The sequence below is a fragment of the Aulonocara sp. 'chitande type north' Nkhata Bay genome, linkage group LG7 (genome assembly GCF_057382095.1).
Source record: "Aulonocara sp. 'chitande type north' Nkhata Bay isolate Kocher_YH1m ecotype deep benthic linkage group LG7, A_spYH_male_GT1.1, whole genome shotgun sequence".
Classification (NCBI taxonomy): Eukaryota; Metazoa; Chordata; class Actinopteri; order Cichliformes; family Cichlidae; genus Aulonocara; species Aulonocara sp. 'chitande type north' Nkhata Bay.
Genome location: NC_141350.1, coordinates 19,042,812 through 19,058,210, shown reverse-complemented (window position 1 = coordinate 19,058,210; position 15,399 = coordinate 19,042,812). Strand labels below are relative to the sequence as shown.

At 40.3% G+C, this 15,399-nt stretch overlaps 1 protein-coding gene across 6 annotated transcripts in view; it reads right to left on the bottom strand.

Moving 5' to 3' along the window:
- The window catches only part of srpk2 (SRSF protein kinase 2), a 74,441-nt gene that overhangs the window by 7,791 nt on the left and 51,251 nt on the right, over positions 1–15,399 (bottom strand). For 3 of the 6 annotated variants that reach the window (XM_086299247.1, XM_086299248.1, XM_086299246.1), the window contains 10 exons: positions 14,364–14,451; positions 13,827–13,914; positions 13,630–13,736; positions 12,262–12,427; positions 7,967–8,007; positions 6,054–6,372; positions 3,898–4,818; positions 1,397–1,497; positions 459–566; positions 288–357 (listed from right to left, as the gene is read on the bottom strand). In XM_086299247.1, the coding sequence (XP_086155373.1) occupies positions 288–357; positions 459–566; positions 1,397–1,497; positions 3,898–4,818; positions 6,054–6,372; positions 7,967–8,007; positions 12,262–12,427; positions 13,630–13,736; positions 13,827–13,914; positions 14,364–14,451 (2,009 nt within the window). The remainder of the gene's footprint in view (positions 1–287; positions 358–458; positions 567–1,396; positions 1,498–3,897; positions 4,819–6,053; positions 6,373–7,966; positions 8,008–12,261; positions 12,428–13,629; positions 13,737–13,826; positions 13,915–14,363; positions 14,452–15,399) is intronic. The other 3 variants (XM_086299245.1, XM_086299250.1, XM_086299251.1) reach the window with 1 other exon arrangement.

The following is a 15,399-nucleotide window of genomic DNA, read 5'->3' as shown; positions in this document are numbered from 1 at the left end:
TCAAGTCTTTTTCAATTATTTATTCTATTCGTCCTTTTATGATTTCAGTTCTATTTTAAAATCTGTTTTACATTTCTATATAAAGTTGATCAAATAGTGGAGAAAAACTGTGAAGCTAATTATTTACGCAGTAATATCAAACAGTTTAAACACTTTGCACCAAACATCTCCAACATTCAGTTTAAAGTTTTAAGATTAAAAATATTCAGCATTAATTCTCCAGTGGAAGCTGCTGCTCCTATATTTGGAAATAAAACAGTTTGTGCCATAAAGATTTAAATACTCACCCTCATCGCGGGAGTAGTCTTCTCCAGAGTGAGGCTCAAACAGGTAATCTCCAGTGGCCAGCTCAAATGCCTACAGGAGGACATACTGAGTACGCCTCTCAACGAATGATTGCAAACTAGTACAGCTGCATATATGTATGTAATAATGTTATTCATGTGTGTTCTCCTCACCATGCAGGCGGTGCTCCAGATGTCAGCAGGAGTGCTGTAACCCGCTCCTATTAGGACTTCGATGGAGCGGTACTGCCTTGTCTGAATGTCCTCTGTAAAGTGCTTATGCTGTCCGCGAAATAAGAGGAGAGGAAGGATATTTGTTACTAAAATTTTTTATTAGGATCTATCAATAAAACATAGTCCCCGTCTTACATCTTGATATGTTTTCGTCTGATCAGGGTCCACTTGTCTTTCATCTTTGGAAACCAAACCCTGTTAAATTCTCCGTGCAGTCCTGCCTTGCCGAGTGCAGCTGGCTCAGTGTGTGTTACAGTCTCGATCTAGACATGTGTGGGATGCTTTTATTTACACTTTCATCTGTTGTTTTGTGAGACTGTGTGTAATTGTTGTGCGCAGGATTTGGGATCAGATTAGCGCATCTGAACGATGGGTTCTAGCGGCGTTAGCTGCTGGAACGCGCCTCCTGCCAGTACATTCGTTTCAACAGCCGGTCTCTAATAATGGCTGCTGCACACAAAAAAAAAAAAGCCTGCTGAAAGCAGAGCTGTAATTGGACCGCTGAAGGAAACTCGGAGTTTGATGTTATGCTGCTTCTTGTTTTCCTCTCTAAACCTCATTAAAATATCTGGACCTGTGCAACCTGTGGCGACTTGCCCGCCTACACAGGTTTCAAATATGAATTCTTACAGTGAATAACAATCATTTATACAGGGTACACAGAACACACCTCCAGAAACTCTCAGGCCTCTCTGAGTATGAAAGTGAGCTATTATGTCTTTAAAAACTACAGCATAATGCACCTGTGGTCACCTCTGGTTACAGCCTCTGTACAACTCATTATTCTGTTTGTCTTCAACAGAACATAAAAGGCTTCACCTTTCACTATTTAAAAATAGTCAAAATGAAATAATATCAAACTCCAGCTGCTTTCTTACCACCCAGCATGCATTTCCAAGATCAGCAATTTTGACTCGAATAGAGTCTGCGTTGCGCGGATCTAGAGGGTTGATCAGAAGATCTGCAGCTCTGGCTCTGACTGTCAGGGGACATAACGGGACAGCGCAGGATTAAACATACAGTAAGAGACAGCGTTTATACATGGTAATGTTCGAATAGGCGTGCATTTAAAACAAGGATCATTTCAGGTTTTTCTCTGGAAATCACGCCAGTCATCAAGTTACATGAGCATCCACTGACAGTATCACAAAGCCATGTAAAGAAGTAATGTGATGAGAAATTTGGCACCTTAATTCATTTACTGATACTAAAAAGAAGGCTGTAGATGGATGTTAGGTCAAAAAATAAAACCCTAAATGTATTTGGACACTAAAATGTAATAATGAGAAACGATATTATACTACATAGTAATAACATAATAGAAGTTAAACTCGAAACACAGCAGTGGTTATTCATGTTAGGGCGATCTATAAAAGTACATAAGATGCCGGTCTCAATTTTTAATTAAAATTTATAATTAATGTTGAGAGGAAGTCCAGCAAAACAAAATCGTGTCAATACTATATGAAGGCAATCAGATTAATGCAGATGAAAATAACTGACACGTAGTATTGGCTCAGTTTATTTTTTTTATATTTCAGGATATTATTTTTACACACTGCTAGGCTTCAAAGTTAAATATTAAAATATACTTTTAGAAGGAATATTTTTAATGGATCAATAAATGATTGAAATTTCACTTTTTATTATTAATAATAGTTTTAGTTTGAATGTTATATTATGTTTATTTTACATATAAAAATCATGCTGTGATATTTCAAATATGCTAAGATAAAATAAAAAGTTTATGAAAAAACAAGATGGGACAACAGTAACACTTCAAAAGCAACTACAATAAGAGCTTATGATAACGGTTCATAATAATGAGTTTAAATTTGTTGTGTAGTTAGAACCACTGCACTGCACAAAGTTTACTCAGACTTGGACTTGTTTGAAGTTGGAGATAAATCCTGTAATTAAAGTAAAAGTTTAGAGCCAACTGGTGATACTGAATCACAACAAGGACTTCAGACAATCACTTCAGTGAGATCTTGAATAATGTTTGAGTGTTTCTGGGGGCCTTTTGAGCTTTTATTGTGATGGGACAGTTGAGGGTAGACAGGAAAGCTGGAGGAGAGAGCTGTAGGAAATGCCCAGAGCATAGCTGAACCCAGGCCTCTGCAATAGCAGAGGGATATAGGTTCCTTTCTTCAACTCTATGAACTATACTACCTGTTGTATGTTCCCTAACAATAAATAATGGTAGAAACTCTGAGGCACAAGAACTAAAACATATGTATTGATGGCTTGAAATGTTTTAACCACTGTTGAGGTGAATAACAAGACTGTATAACAAGAAAAATGGTGGTAGCAGGAGAAATTGTAAATGGTATATTGTATTAAAAAAGAAATAAAAATGTATTCTTTCAGCTCAGACAAACAATGTTATTTTACCAGTCAGGACTTTTTTATTACCCAAAGCAAGAACACTAACTCAAATAAACAGTTTTGCACCAGGCTATGGGGGAAATGAATTTACTGCTAAAGCAAATAGCATGAATAACCAGTAAAATCAGATTAAAAAAAAACATTAAAAGGCTTTTTTATGGGTTTCAAACTGAGGCAGAAATGAATAAAATGAATTAGTGCTACTGTCGATGTGCTTTAGTAATTGTCTCATGTTGAAGTGCTGTGTTAATACGTACACCGATGTGGTGAATTGTCACAGTGCTTACACAACAACGGCTAAAACTTTAAAATTAACTCTTAGGCAGTTGTTTGATATGATGGTTGTGTTGTAAGGAGATTGCTTGGCTGGTGTCTCTCTGTGCTGGAGCTATTGGGGAGTCTGATGAACTAAACCAATCCAGCTTAGTTGAGAGCAACTTTGTTGTTGTTCCCAGATGTTGACTCCAGTTCTTGTGGAGTACCCCTGACCATCAGTGGTTTAAATAGAGATAAACCATTAATCAGCAACAAAGTCCAACTCATCTGGTCATAATTATCTCAAGAGCCACTTTAATAATGTTTAGTGAGTGTCTTTGTCAGGTCGCACACCTATCGAAGCATTTGGAGCAGTCTAAGAGTAAAGCTTTGTGGCAATTTCCAAGCGTCATTGGTCTCTTTTTTGCGGGTGATGCGAGCTAATGTCTCAGTGCTTCACATGACAGAGGTGTGCATGAGTCAATGGGTGAGAGAGATTGGAGTGGACAGTGCATTAGTGGGCGGTGGTCACAGTGCTTTAGCCCATCACTCCATCACAAAACAGTTACTGACATTTTTAATTTGATCACATCTGGCATAATAATTTTCATGTTATACCTGCACCGGATGGTTGCTACACCCACTATCATTAAAATCAGTACTATTTTTCAGCCATCGTCGTTTACATGCTCAGTATTAAAGTCTGAGTTTTGAAATTGCTATAATCCTATCTTACCTTTCGGTGTGTCTCCCGTGCTCGAGGAGGACACGGTGCGACTGCGGTCTGCAGTGGGGCTGTTGGGTGAAGGTCCTGCTTCAATGTCTGCCGTACCAACACAAATGGTGTTTCCTGGCTCGGGATCCAGAGGCAAGTCGGGAAAAATGGGAATTGTACCTAGATGCCGCTCACTGGAGCCATTGGTGAGTCCTGGCTCTCCAAGCTCGCCGTTATACATCTCATAACCAGAGCTCAGAGAGTTGTCCCTGTCTGTGTAGCTGAGCTCAGACTCCACCAGGGGGCAGAGAAGAGGCTCTGGGGTGGGGGAAGGAGGCGGAGGCGTGCCTGGGTTTGGTTTCAGTCCCTCAGAGCCTAACAAAACATGGCCGTTGGTTTTGACCGAATTGGTTTTATTGATGTGGGGTTTGATGGGGGAGGTGTTATCTGTGAGGAGGTCAGTAGTCGTGTCATCATCCTCATCTTCCTCCTCCTCTTCCTCCTCTTCTTCTTCTTCGTCCTCCTCCTCCCCCTCTTGCTTCTTTGAAACCTCTTCTTCCACCACCACCACCACCTCCTGCTCTGTTTTGCTCTCACTCTTTGGCTCCTCTGTCTCTTTATCCTCCTCCTCCTCTTCTTCTTCTTCGTCTTCTTCTTCTTCCTCCTCTTCCTCCTCCTCCTCTTCTTCTTCTGCTACCTTTTCTTCTGTTTCCTCCTCCTCATTCTCATTCTCTCTCCCTTTTAATCCCTCTTCCTCCTCTGCCTCTTCTGGCTCAACCTCTGCTTGTGTTGGATCTCCGCTGCCTTCCTCTGAGGCGGGGGGAATAGGGGCATCTTTTTCAGCGACAGGCGTAAGCTCCTCTTCTTCTTCCTCCGCCTCCTCATCAGGGTCATCATCTGTGATGTGGGTTGCCTCGCTCTGCTCCTGGGGAGGTGCTGCACCTAACATGGAGAAAAAAGGAAAACATTATAGACAGTTGGTGGGCGGGAGGAAGATGTACAGTAAGTGGAATCAGACAAGATGTAGGCAGAGAGAAAAGGAGCATGAAAAGAGAAGAAAGATCGGAGTGAAGGAAGCAAAGCGAGAATACAAGAATGAAAGAGGCAGAAGGTGCAGAGACAGAGGGTGGAGGAGGGAGACGGAGAAAGACGTTTTTCTTTCTTTCTTTTTTTTTCCCTCTCGTGAATCAGCCGAGGCTTCCATACACAGCAGGACTAGCGTGGGTTGAGTGATTGGAGCCAATCCACATCCTATTCATTCACAGACAGACTAAAACCAAAACCATACAAATACTCACACGTGACGCAGATCTGTCAAAGCCAAGATCTGCTCTGGGATAACTCACCTTCTAGCTATTCACAACCTGAATACAGTTTTTTTTTTTAAATTAATTGCTCACTTTTCCCTCAGTGTATTTGATTGGAAACAATAAATGCAACCAGAACGTTGCATTACATCCCCGGGCTGCAGGAAACATTTCCTTTAGCTTAAATGGAGTCCAAATAAGAGCTAACTAACAGATTAGGAACAGTTATCGGACGCGGAGAACAATATATGTTCGACTTTCTGCAGCTTGTCTTCAGGCTTCCGATTAACAGTGTTTTATTTTTTGAACATTCAAGCCCGCCTGATAATCAGACTCATTTGCCAATTTGTCTCACTTAAATTGAGACAAAGTGGCAAATTAAGTTCATCTGAAATCTGAAATGCTGGCGATGATTCAGAGCGCCGAAAAACAGGCTGTGAGGAGGCAATGCAGCAGATTCGCTGCAAGTAGCAAACTAATTTACACAGCCTATAAATAGCCTACAGGATCACAGGAAACCACCAAACAAACATTAAGCAGATGTGACAGGGAATGTAAATGAGCCGAAGATGTCGCCAACTGGTATTTGAGTTTTTTTTCTGGTGGACCGTAGTCGTGGTAACCTTTTTGAAGGAGGAGCGGGATATAAGAATGCATATAACATGATAATAACAGGTGTATTTATGTACTTTTGATAATTATAATGAGAAAAGTGCCTTTATGCATTTTTCTATTCCAAACAATTACAATTATAAATGATCAAAACACCTGAGTCATATCTGACACGCTGAAGCACTACTGATTGATTCACAAATGTCTGAATGTAGTAAAATTGCTTATCTTTACAGTCACCCTGCAGTCATGACTCACATGTATGATTAGTCAGCCTGATGGGCCTCTCTCCTCCCTCCTCCTCCTCCTCGTCCTCTCCGTCCTCCTCATCGTCGTCGTCATCGTCGCTGTCTCCCAGGGACGTGCTGTGGCCCGGAGGCGGTTGCGGCGGCTGCAGCGGTGAAGGCAGGTTGCGGTCGACCGTCGCCTTCTCCCCTCCTTCTTTGGCCTTCTCTTCCCTCCTCTCTGCCTCCCTCTCCAGGGCTTCAATCTCCAGCATTCGCCTTTCCAGAAGCTCGGCTTGCCGCTTCTGTTTCTTTTTCAGCTTCTTCTTCTTGTTCTTGGAGATCTTTCCAACCTGAAGGGTGAAAAAAGAAAAGAAAAACACAAAAGAGGGAGAGAAAGTCAGTGAAAAGGGAAAACAAAGAAATAAGAAAAGGTTTTGATACTTTTGAGTGTTGTGTTTTCATTTATATGTTATAGATGTTCACTGAACTGAGCATCAGAGCTGCAGTTTTGTGCTTTCCATTTCAAATTTTAATATCCTCTGAGCTTCAACTCTTTAAAGTTCCACTCAGCTTAGACAATAGTTTTGCATCTTTCAGTTACATTTTTGCTGTTTAGTTATATATACTTATATTTCTATTTTTATTTGTTCCAATGTTAGTTTAGCCTTAAATTATAATATCTAAATCATTTATCAGGGGCAGGACTGTGTGACTGGTGAGTGTGTCACACATACACTATGTTGCCAAAAGCATTCACTCACCTTTCCAAATTATTGAATTCAGGTGTTTCAATCACTTCCATGGCCACCATATAATCAAACAGCTAGGCATGCAGACTGCTTCTACAAACATTTGTGAAAGGCTGGGTCGCTCTCAGGACCTCGGGGAATGATAGGACACCACCTGTGCAACAAGTCCAGTCGTGAAATTTCCTCACTTCTAAATATTCCACAGTTGGCTGTTAGTGTTATTATAGCAAAGTGGAAATGATTGGGAACAACAGCAACTCAGAGTCAATAACTATTGACCTCCAAACTTCATGTGGCCTTCAGATTAGCTCGAGAACAGAGCACTGAGAGCTTTGTGGGGTTTCCATGCAATTCAAAGTGCCGAATGCAGTGGTGTAAAGCACGCTGCCACTGGACTCTAGAACAGTGGAGATGGGTTCTCTCCAGTGACGAAACACATTTCTCCATCTAGCGATCAGCAATCTGGGTTTGGTGGTTGCCAGGGGAACGGTACTTGTCTGACTGCATTGTTTGGTGGAGGGGGGATTATGGTGTGGGGGTGTTTTTCAGGAGTTGGGCTCGGTCCCTGAATTCCACTGAAAGGAACTCTTAATGCTTCAGCATACCTAGACATTTTAAACAATTTCATGCTCCCAGCTTTGTGGGAACAGTTTAGGGATGGCCCCTTCCTGTTACCACATGGCCGCATGAATACACGGATGGTGTGGAAGAACTTGACTGGCCAACACAAAATGCTGAGCACAACCCAACAGAACACCTTTGGAATGAATTAGAGCAGAAAAGATGATCCAGGCCTTATCGCCCAACATCAGTGTCTGACCTGACCTGATGTGCGTCTGGAAGAATGGTCAAAAATTCCCATAAACACACTCCAAGACTTTGTGGAAAACCTGCCCAGAAGAGTTGAAGCTGCTATACCTGCAAAGGTTGGCCCGACATTATATTAAAGCCTATAGATTAAGAATGGGATGTCACTCAAGTTCATATGTCTGTGAAGGCAGCCCAGTAAATACCTTTGGCAATATAGCTTATCCTGCCTTATATGGAACAACAGACTACTAGCTACAGGTAAATAACTCTAAATGAGACAATTAGTGCGTTGCTTTTTAATATTGTGCTGTGCGTGTCTGTGTGTGTGTGTGTGTGTGTGTGTGTGTGTGTGTGTTTGTGTGTGTGTGTCCCATTTCATACTCACATCTGTTGTACTCACCGGTTTGAGCTGGGGGGCTGTGCTAACTGATAAAACAGAAAGCAAAAAATAGCAATCAGACACTTTCAAGCATCACTGTCATCAGTCCGTCACACAACCGAGGCAGAGGTTTAAGAGTTAAGAGTGCAAATCATGCATGTCGCCGCATGTATGGTCATTTAAAAACCTGAAACACTCAGAAACAAAAAAGTAAATCTTGTTATCAAATCGAGAAAAATCACTTTCCACGCTCTTCCTGTATTGATAATGTTTATGTTTTATTCTTTTTAATGCCTTCTTCTTCAGTTATTCAGTTATTATTAAGTCCTATCTTAGGAGCTATGCTGAGCTGCTAATTGAAGTTAGCTTATCATAACGCAAGCAGTGTAAAGTACTTTGGCATTCGTGTATAGCAGTCATAAATAAATAAAATAAATTTCTTCTCACATGAAGCAGAAATAGATGAAATTTCACTATAAAACACATGTCTACACTTATTTCTACACTTATGTTAACGTCAATTAAAAAAAAAACGATATACTGCTTATCTTCAATCAGAGACAGCGTGTGTTACTATGAGCACTTGCTCTTGTTTTGACAGTTGATGGTTTTGTGCCTGACATCACGCGTGTAGAAATCTAAGCAGTAAAACTTGTTACCCCGAGGCTCAAAAAGACCCTGTTGGCTGATGCAAGCAATTGACAGTTCACAGGGGGTTCACCAAGGGACAGGGGTTCATGTGGAGTTCATCAGGAATAATTTTGAGAACTTTTAGGGTTTTTTTTTAAAGTGGAAGAACGTTTTGACAAGAGATGGGTTAAAAAAAGCAACAAATGTCTCTGTAAAGGTAAGCAGGTGAGAAGAAACTCAAGGCTTCGACACTTCTTGTAGGAGTACGTCAACATTAAACATAAGAGAAATCTGTAATAACAAAGAAGTAAGAAGTGTAAATGAATACACTAAACAAACAGACCTCACTCTTGCTATTTCTGATAGGAGGTAAAAACATATCCCAAAAACTTTTAGGTTTTGTTCTCTTCTTAATTTTCGTATAAAATACCCAACCATTTGGAAACAAACGTAAGTATAACACAGTGCAGTTATTTTTTGAGAAATACCTGAATTTGATTTTTTGCTTAAAATTGACACCACTGTCACCTTAATACGGTGTAGCTACAGTCATGTAGGAAACCCCAAGTACACCCGTAATGCTTCATTAGAAAAGGATAAGTACCTGCCCAGTGCTGCAAATCAAATGCACTTGATTAACTGATCACTTACAAGTGTGAGCATCCGTCTATAAAAACAGGAGGTTTGGCAGTTTTCTGTTGTGGAGCATTCAGGGTTCTGTTAACATATTACATCCAAAAATTCACCACAAGGTCAGACCATGCAACGCTCAGAGAAACTGCAATAAACTCAAGGAGCTACAACTTAGAGTCTGAAGATCTCAGTTAGCATGGTAAATGTCAAAGTGCATGATAGTACCAACTAGGGCTGGGCCATATTATACCGTTCACGGTAATACCGGTATAATGTTAGGCAACGATAGGAAAATGAAATATCGCGATAGAATATGAGTAAAACGCGCATGCGCAGTGCCTTTGTGTTCATACGCACATGGCCGATTGTTGAGTGAAACAAATGAACCAGAATTGGTTTGTAAAAATGGTGCAACTTCAGTGATGTGGAACTGGTTTGGTGTTTGTCCGTCAGATACACGACAAAGCACATTTTTTTGCAGAACAGGCAAGCGGCCGTCGTTATTGTCGTATTTGTCGGACTAAGATGCTCTTAAATCTGGGAGTAATCTGGGTCCTAAACTCTCAGTGATGCTTCAGGTCAAACGAACACTGCAGCATCACTGAGAGTTAAAAACTGTCTAAATTCTTTCATCTTTAATAAAACGATCAGCATTGCTGCTTTACCAGGTGTAACTATGAAGTTTAACTTCCAGGCATCCATGAAAACAAAAGTTATTACATTTAACGGAGTTAGAAGTTAGCAGGAAGCTAGCGGAAGTTAGCTCGCTAGTTTTGCTAGTTACCCAAGCATGATATAGCATGTTCTGACTGAGAGATTTCTGAAAAAATTCAAACGTACAGCTCTGCTATCACTTCCAACATAAATGAAGACAGGAAACTAAACAGCAGTGACGTTTGTAGGGTTACTGAAGTTGGGCTAGCTGGTATATAATGATGTGCTACGTGATCGCTAGCGACACAGCTATGTTAGCATAACATAAACAGTGAAGCTGGAGGACGAACACTAACACTTTTCCACTTATAAAAGTTAACGTGCCTGATAGTTAGAGACAAATGCAATCGCATGGCAGGATGCTGTAAACGGACCAAACTTCAGTCAGGAGAACAACTGAGATAATCCATCCACAATACGAGGTTAGTCATTAATATACTGCAACAACATGGGAATAGAGCAGCTGCCAGAGAATTCAACATTAATGAATCAATGGTACAGAAGTGGAGGAAGCAAGAAGAATGAGTTTAATAAAGTTTGATTTATCTGACTGCTTTGTTTCGCTTAATGTGCCTTATAATCCCGTGCACCTTATGGTCCGAAAAATACGTACTGCACACTGCAGTTTAATGTTGCAAAGCACCTCTTTTTAACTTCAGTGGATATTATTATACATGGTTATGCTCAGGATATGTCAGCACATTTCTACTGGAAATGCCTTTTGGTTAAACTTTCAGCAAGGAATTTGCATTTGCACTGTTACATTTTTATAAAGCTTTAATGTACATAAAAACCAGCTTCTTGTTTAAGTGAAAATAAAAGGAAGGTTGTCTTTTTGCGCTAGTAATGTTGTGGAGTTGTATTTTGTCTGGCATCAATTATATCGTCAGTTATATCGTTATCACAAATTTTCAAATATATATCGTGATAAATATTTTTGGCCATATCGCCCTGCTCTAGTACCAACAGAAAAACACAAAGTATTGCTTGTTTGGAAAAGTTGCCATGAGACGTTGTGCTCCCTTTAAAAAGAACATGCCAACACAGCTTGCGTTTGCAAAGTTGCATCTGAACAAATCAAAAGACTTCTGGAACAATATCCTTTAGATAGACAAGACAAAAATGGAGTGGTTTGGCCACGTTTGGTGAAAACCAAACACAGCATATCGACACAATCACCTCACACCAGCTGTCAAGCATGGTGGTGGAGGGGTGGTGATTTGTGCTTGTTCTGCAACTATATAACCTTTGAATCTTTCAGTCACTGAGTCCACCATGAACTCCGTCAAAGTATTCTAGATTCGAATTGGAGGCTGACACCTAAAGCTTGGCCCAAATTGGGTCACACAACAGGACAATGGCTCTAATTTAGGTCCGAACTTACTAACAGTACGCACACAAACATTTCACACAGACCTGATTCTAAACCTTTTTATACTTAAGGCACAGTAAGTGTCTGAAGGGAAGCAAAGCTCCATCATCCTATGAATTCTCATCTTGATCTTTCCTTTTTATTTTAATTTTTTTACACTTTCAAAAGTTGGCCTTTTTCTGTCTTCCTCCTCGGAAACTATTTACTTTCTCCTTCACTGTTGCATTAGCAATCTTATCTCTAACAACATCGTCACTGCTCTCTCCACTTCACCTCAAGGTAAACGTGTTTCCTTATATAGAGAAATAAGGATCTGACTGTATTCAGATAGCATGCAGATTGAAAGCAGCAAGCACAAACACTGATTCAGGATGCATGGCAGTAAGAAGATCATTTTCCAGTGTGCATGTGTTGTAAATCTGATGGCAATTTTGCATGTGAACAATTTATTGTACCAAATATGTTTCCATTGTTATGATTTATATATGTATAAATACATATATAAATCATAACAAACAGAGCAGCAAATGTACAACAGAAAGCCTGAAAAAGAATCAAGGTGCTGATGTATCAACAGCTGATATTATTTATTTGCTAATTTATCAGTATTATGATTTTAAATGACAATGAAAAACTAAAGAAGTGATGGAAGAAACTCCCTCCAACCATGTTATGAGTGCTGACATGGGTTAGCAGCGACAGGGCACTCCTCAACTTTCCTATAGGCAACACACGTCTACAAACACAACACCTGGCTGAGTCGGGCACAGCGTAAATAAGTAAAGAAGTACAACAAATGTTAGAAAGAAAAAAATATGGGTCGATGTAACTTAAATACCAGATTTTAAGATGACCAAATATTGTTAATGATATCTTACTCACAGCAGCAAAGGTCCCTTTAAATAACCCTTTCTCTGAAAATACATGTGTGGAGAATGAAACGTATCGCTACCTGCTGATCCAGATGGTGGTGGAGCTCCAGCTTTCTGCCATTCAGTTGCTTCCATGGCCATACGCCTAACAAAGACGTCATCTACACACATCAGGATGTTCTCCGGCTTTATGTCTGTGTGGATGATTTTACACTTCGTGTGGAGGTAGTCCAAGCCCTGCAGGACCTGCAGACACATCAGATAGACAGACATTTGTATGCTTCTGCCAACCAGTGAGATTTGGTGACTTTATCCTTTTACCATAAGTCGTAATTAGCATGTGAACAATTAGTTGTGACCAAAACATGAGGTGCATCAATTTTTGTTCTTCCTTGAATCAAAAACATATGAGAACTAAATCTGAAGAAACTCTTTCAAGGTGTTTGCGATATCCTGGAACGAGAAGGATCGACACATATAACGAAGCAACTAGCAACCTTTAACCATAATGCCTTTAGACATGGTTGTTTAGCACAGAGGCATGAAATCATGTTCATACTTCTTGTTTAACCATGGATTCACAAAAAATGCAAACATGCCTCTTTTCAGATCTCCTTCTGTGTCTCTCTCCCTTTCATTCACTCTCTATTAGTCAGCTCAACCATTCTTTAGATGCTTTCCATTCTCCGAGGGCGGCGAGGACAGAAACTGTTGATGTTTTCCTGTGTTTCTTTCAATTGTATCTGTTTTGAGGCTTTGAAACTGAAGTGAAGGACAGTCTCATTCAATTTCTACTCATCTCCAGCTCAGCTTACAAGAAGCTGGCAGCAGCTGAAACGCTCAGCTGATCAGCTGGTTTGTCATCCCGCTTCTCAGAGTGGCGGCGGTATTAACGTTTGAAGTGAACATTAGCACAAATGTGTATTAATTGGCTGTGTGACTCTATCCACCATCTTCAATCCTCATTAGTCAACATATGACAGGCCGGGACACAGAAACTAAATTAGTTAGAAAATGATGTTAACCTGCACCACCAAATGAATTATGGAGAGAAACAGAACACATGTAAAGTCTCTGTATTACAATACACATAAAAAACTGTGCAAAAGTCTCATTTCTTTACATATCACTCAAGATCACTTAAAAAAACAAAACAAAAGATCAGCTGGCTCATTGGAAGCAAGATCTAAGAAATAGAGGTGGTTGAGAAGATCATCTCAACCAATGGGTATTAACTTCACACCTGCAGTAACAGCTGTTGGAGAAACAAGGATTGATTGGGTTACTTTTGCAAATGCTGGACTGCAATGTTGGTGCTAAATTTACCCAAATTTTGTAAAATATTCAGTCATTTTATTATGCTCTTAAATACAATTTGTTACTTGTGTGTGTGTGTGTGTGTGTGTGTGTGTGTGTGTGTGTGTGTGTGTGCGCGCGTGTGTCCTCACCTGTCTGATAATACTCTTGACACACGGCAACGGAAGACCTTGGTAGTTGGATTTAATAATCCATTTCAGCAGGTGATGACCCAGCACTTCAAACACCATACAAACGTCTGCAACTGGGAGTTAAGGACTCACATCATCACATCTCTGTCCTTTCCATATATCCAAACATGCACACGCACGCTTCTTGATTAGGATACGTATCCCGTTGACTCCTGAAATCTTGAAGTCATCTATCAGCTGTACCACCATATCCTTATTGGGATCGCTGGGGTCACTCTCTCTCACCTGCCGGACAAGACGGATAATGAGATATGGTAAACATCTCAGGAGGGACAAAAAGAGAATGACCCTGACAATAGGAGGATGAAGAGAGAAGAAAAACAAAGGAAAAAGGCCTGGAAGATAGGAAAGGAGGAAAAATACTCGAGCACGAGCAAATGTGAACAGAGGAAAGAAAAAAGACAGGAAAGATGGATGTGGAAGATAAAGCTGCTGAACACCAGATTATAAGAGGCCTGACTTCTTCACCTATCATGCAAGACAACTTGTAAGTGTATATTTAAAGTCAAAGGAAAGAATGGAAGGGTGACGTAAGGACAGGAGCTATGGGGAAAAATGGCAATGGATGCAAAAATCGCTGAGAGTTATAATAAGAAGCAAGAACAGACGGAAAGACAAAATTAAGACGAGAAAATCCAAAAAAAGCGAAAATGTCAAATTAATCAGATTCTCACACATCGCAGCAGTTTGATCTCATCCAGGGCCGTCTCTGTGTAATGCTGAGCGCTCTTCACCACCTTCATCGCCACAAAGTTCTTCACTCTGTAATGCCACACGCACACACGCATCATTTTTATTTTATAGTGACTCACACGCTAACAGGTTGTTGAAGCCAGCAAAGCTGATTAATGCCACCCCGTGAGAGAGATGAAAATAGGAATCACCGACTGAACCAAGTATTAACGAGCAACGTCAGCCTAGGCTTTGCTGGTTGTCATTTACACTACCCACACTGCCACTGGAAATGCATATGGATGAGCTGTGTGGCATTTAATTAACATTAAACAATCTTAACATTGTGAAATAGCACAACACTGACACGCCTCTTTGTCTTCCTCACGGCCCACATTTAAACTCTTTGTAATCAGGTTATCATGCTGAATATATTCAGTTATTACCATCTAACCACGTTCTGTTACATTATTTCAGAACATTTGGCGTCTATTGCTTCATTTAGCCATTTTTCAAAGAAATCAATATTTGCTAGCTGTAGACTGAAGTGAGTAAATCCTTTGTGCTTTGTTTTGTTACAAAGTGAACAGGCACAGTCTGAACTGGAGACAAACCAACTTCAGATTTCACTTCACATTAATGGTAGCGTGTTTCAATACGAGCAGATGAAAAAGAAGAGTGGAATTTCTCACCTACGCCTATACTGCTCTCATAAAAACTGCTAAATGTTGACCTGACATTCATTGTGCATTTACACGGTGCACTATAGAGATTGCACAGGCCCATTAAAGAGGAGCGCTGCACTACAATGTTATCCTATGCCTTCTGTTTCCTGAACTATGGAAACAATTCCTGGAGAAAGGACGAAACAAAAACACTGAAAGAACAGAACAGAAAACATGCACTTCAGAAGCCACGAGTCAGCGATCTAAAGAGAACAGAGAAACGCATCTCATCAGGCAACAGCATGCATTCATATATTCAGTGAAAAATTCAGTGGAAAAGCAACAATTCATAAAAAGAGAATGAGTGGTGAGT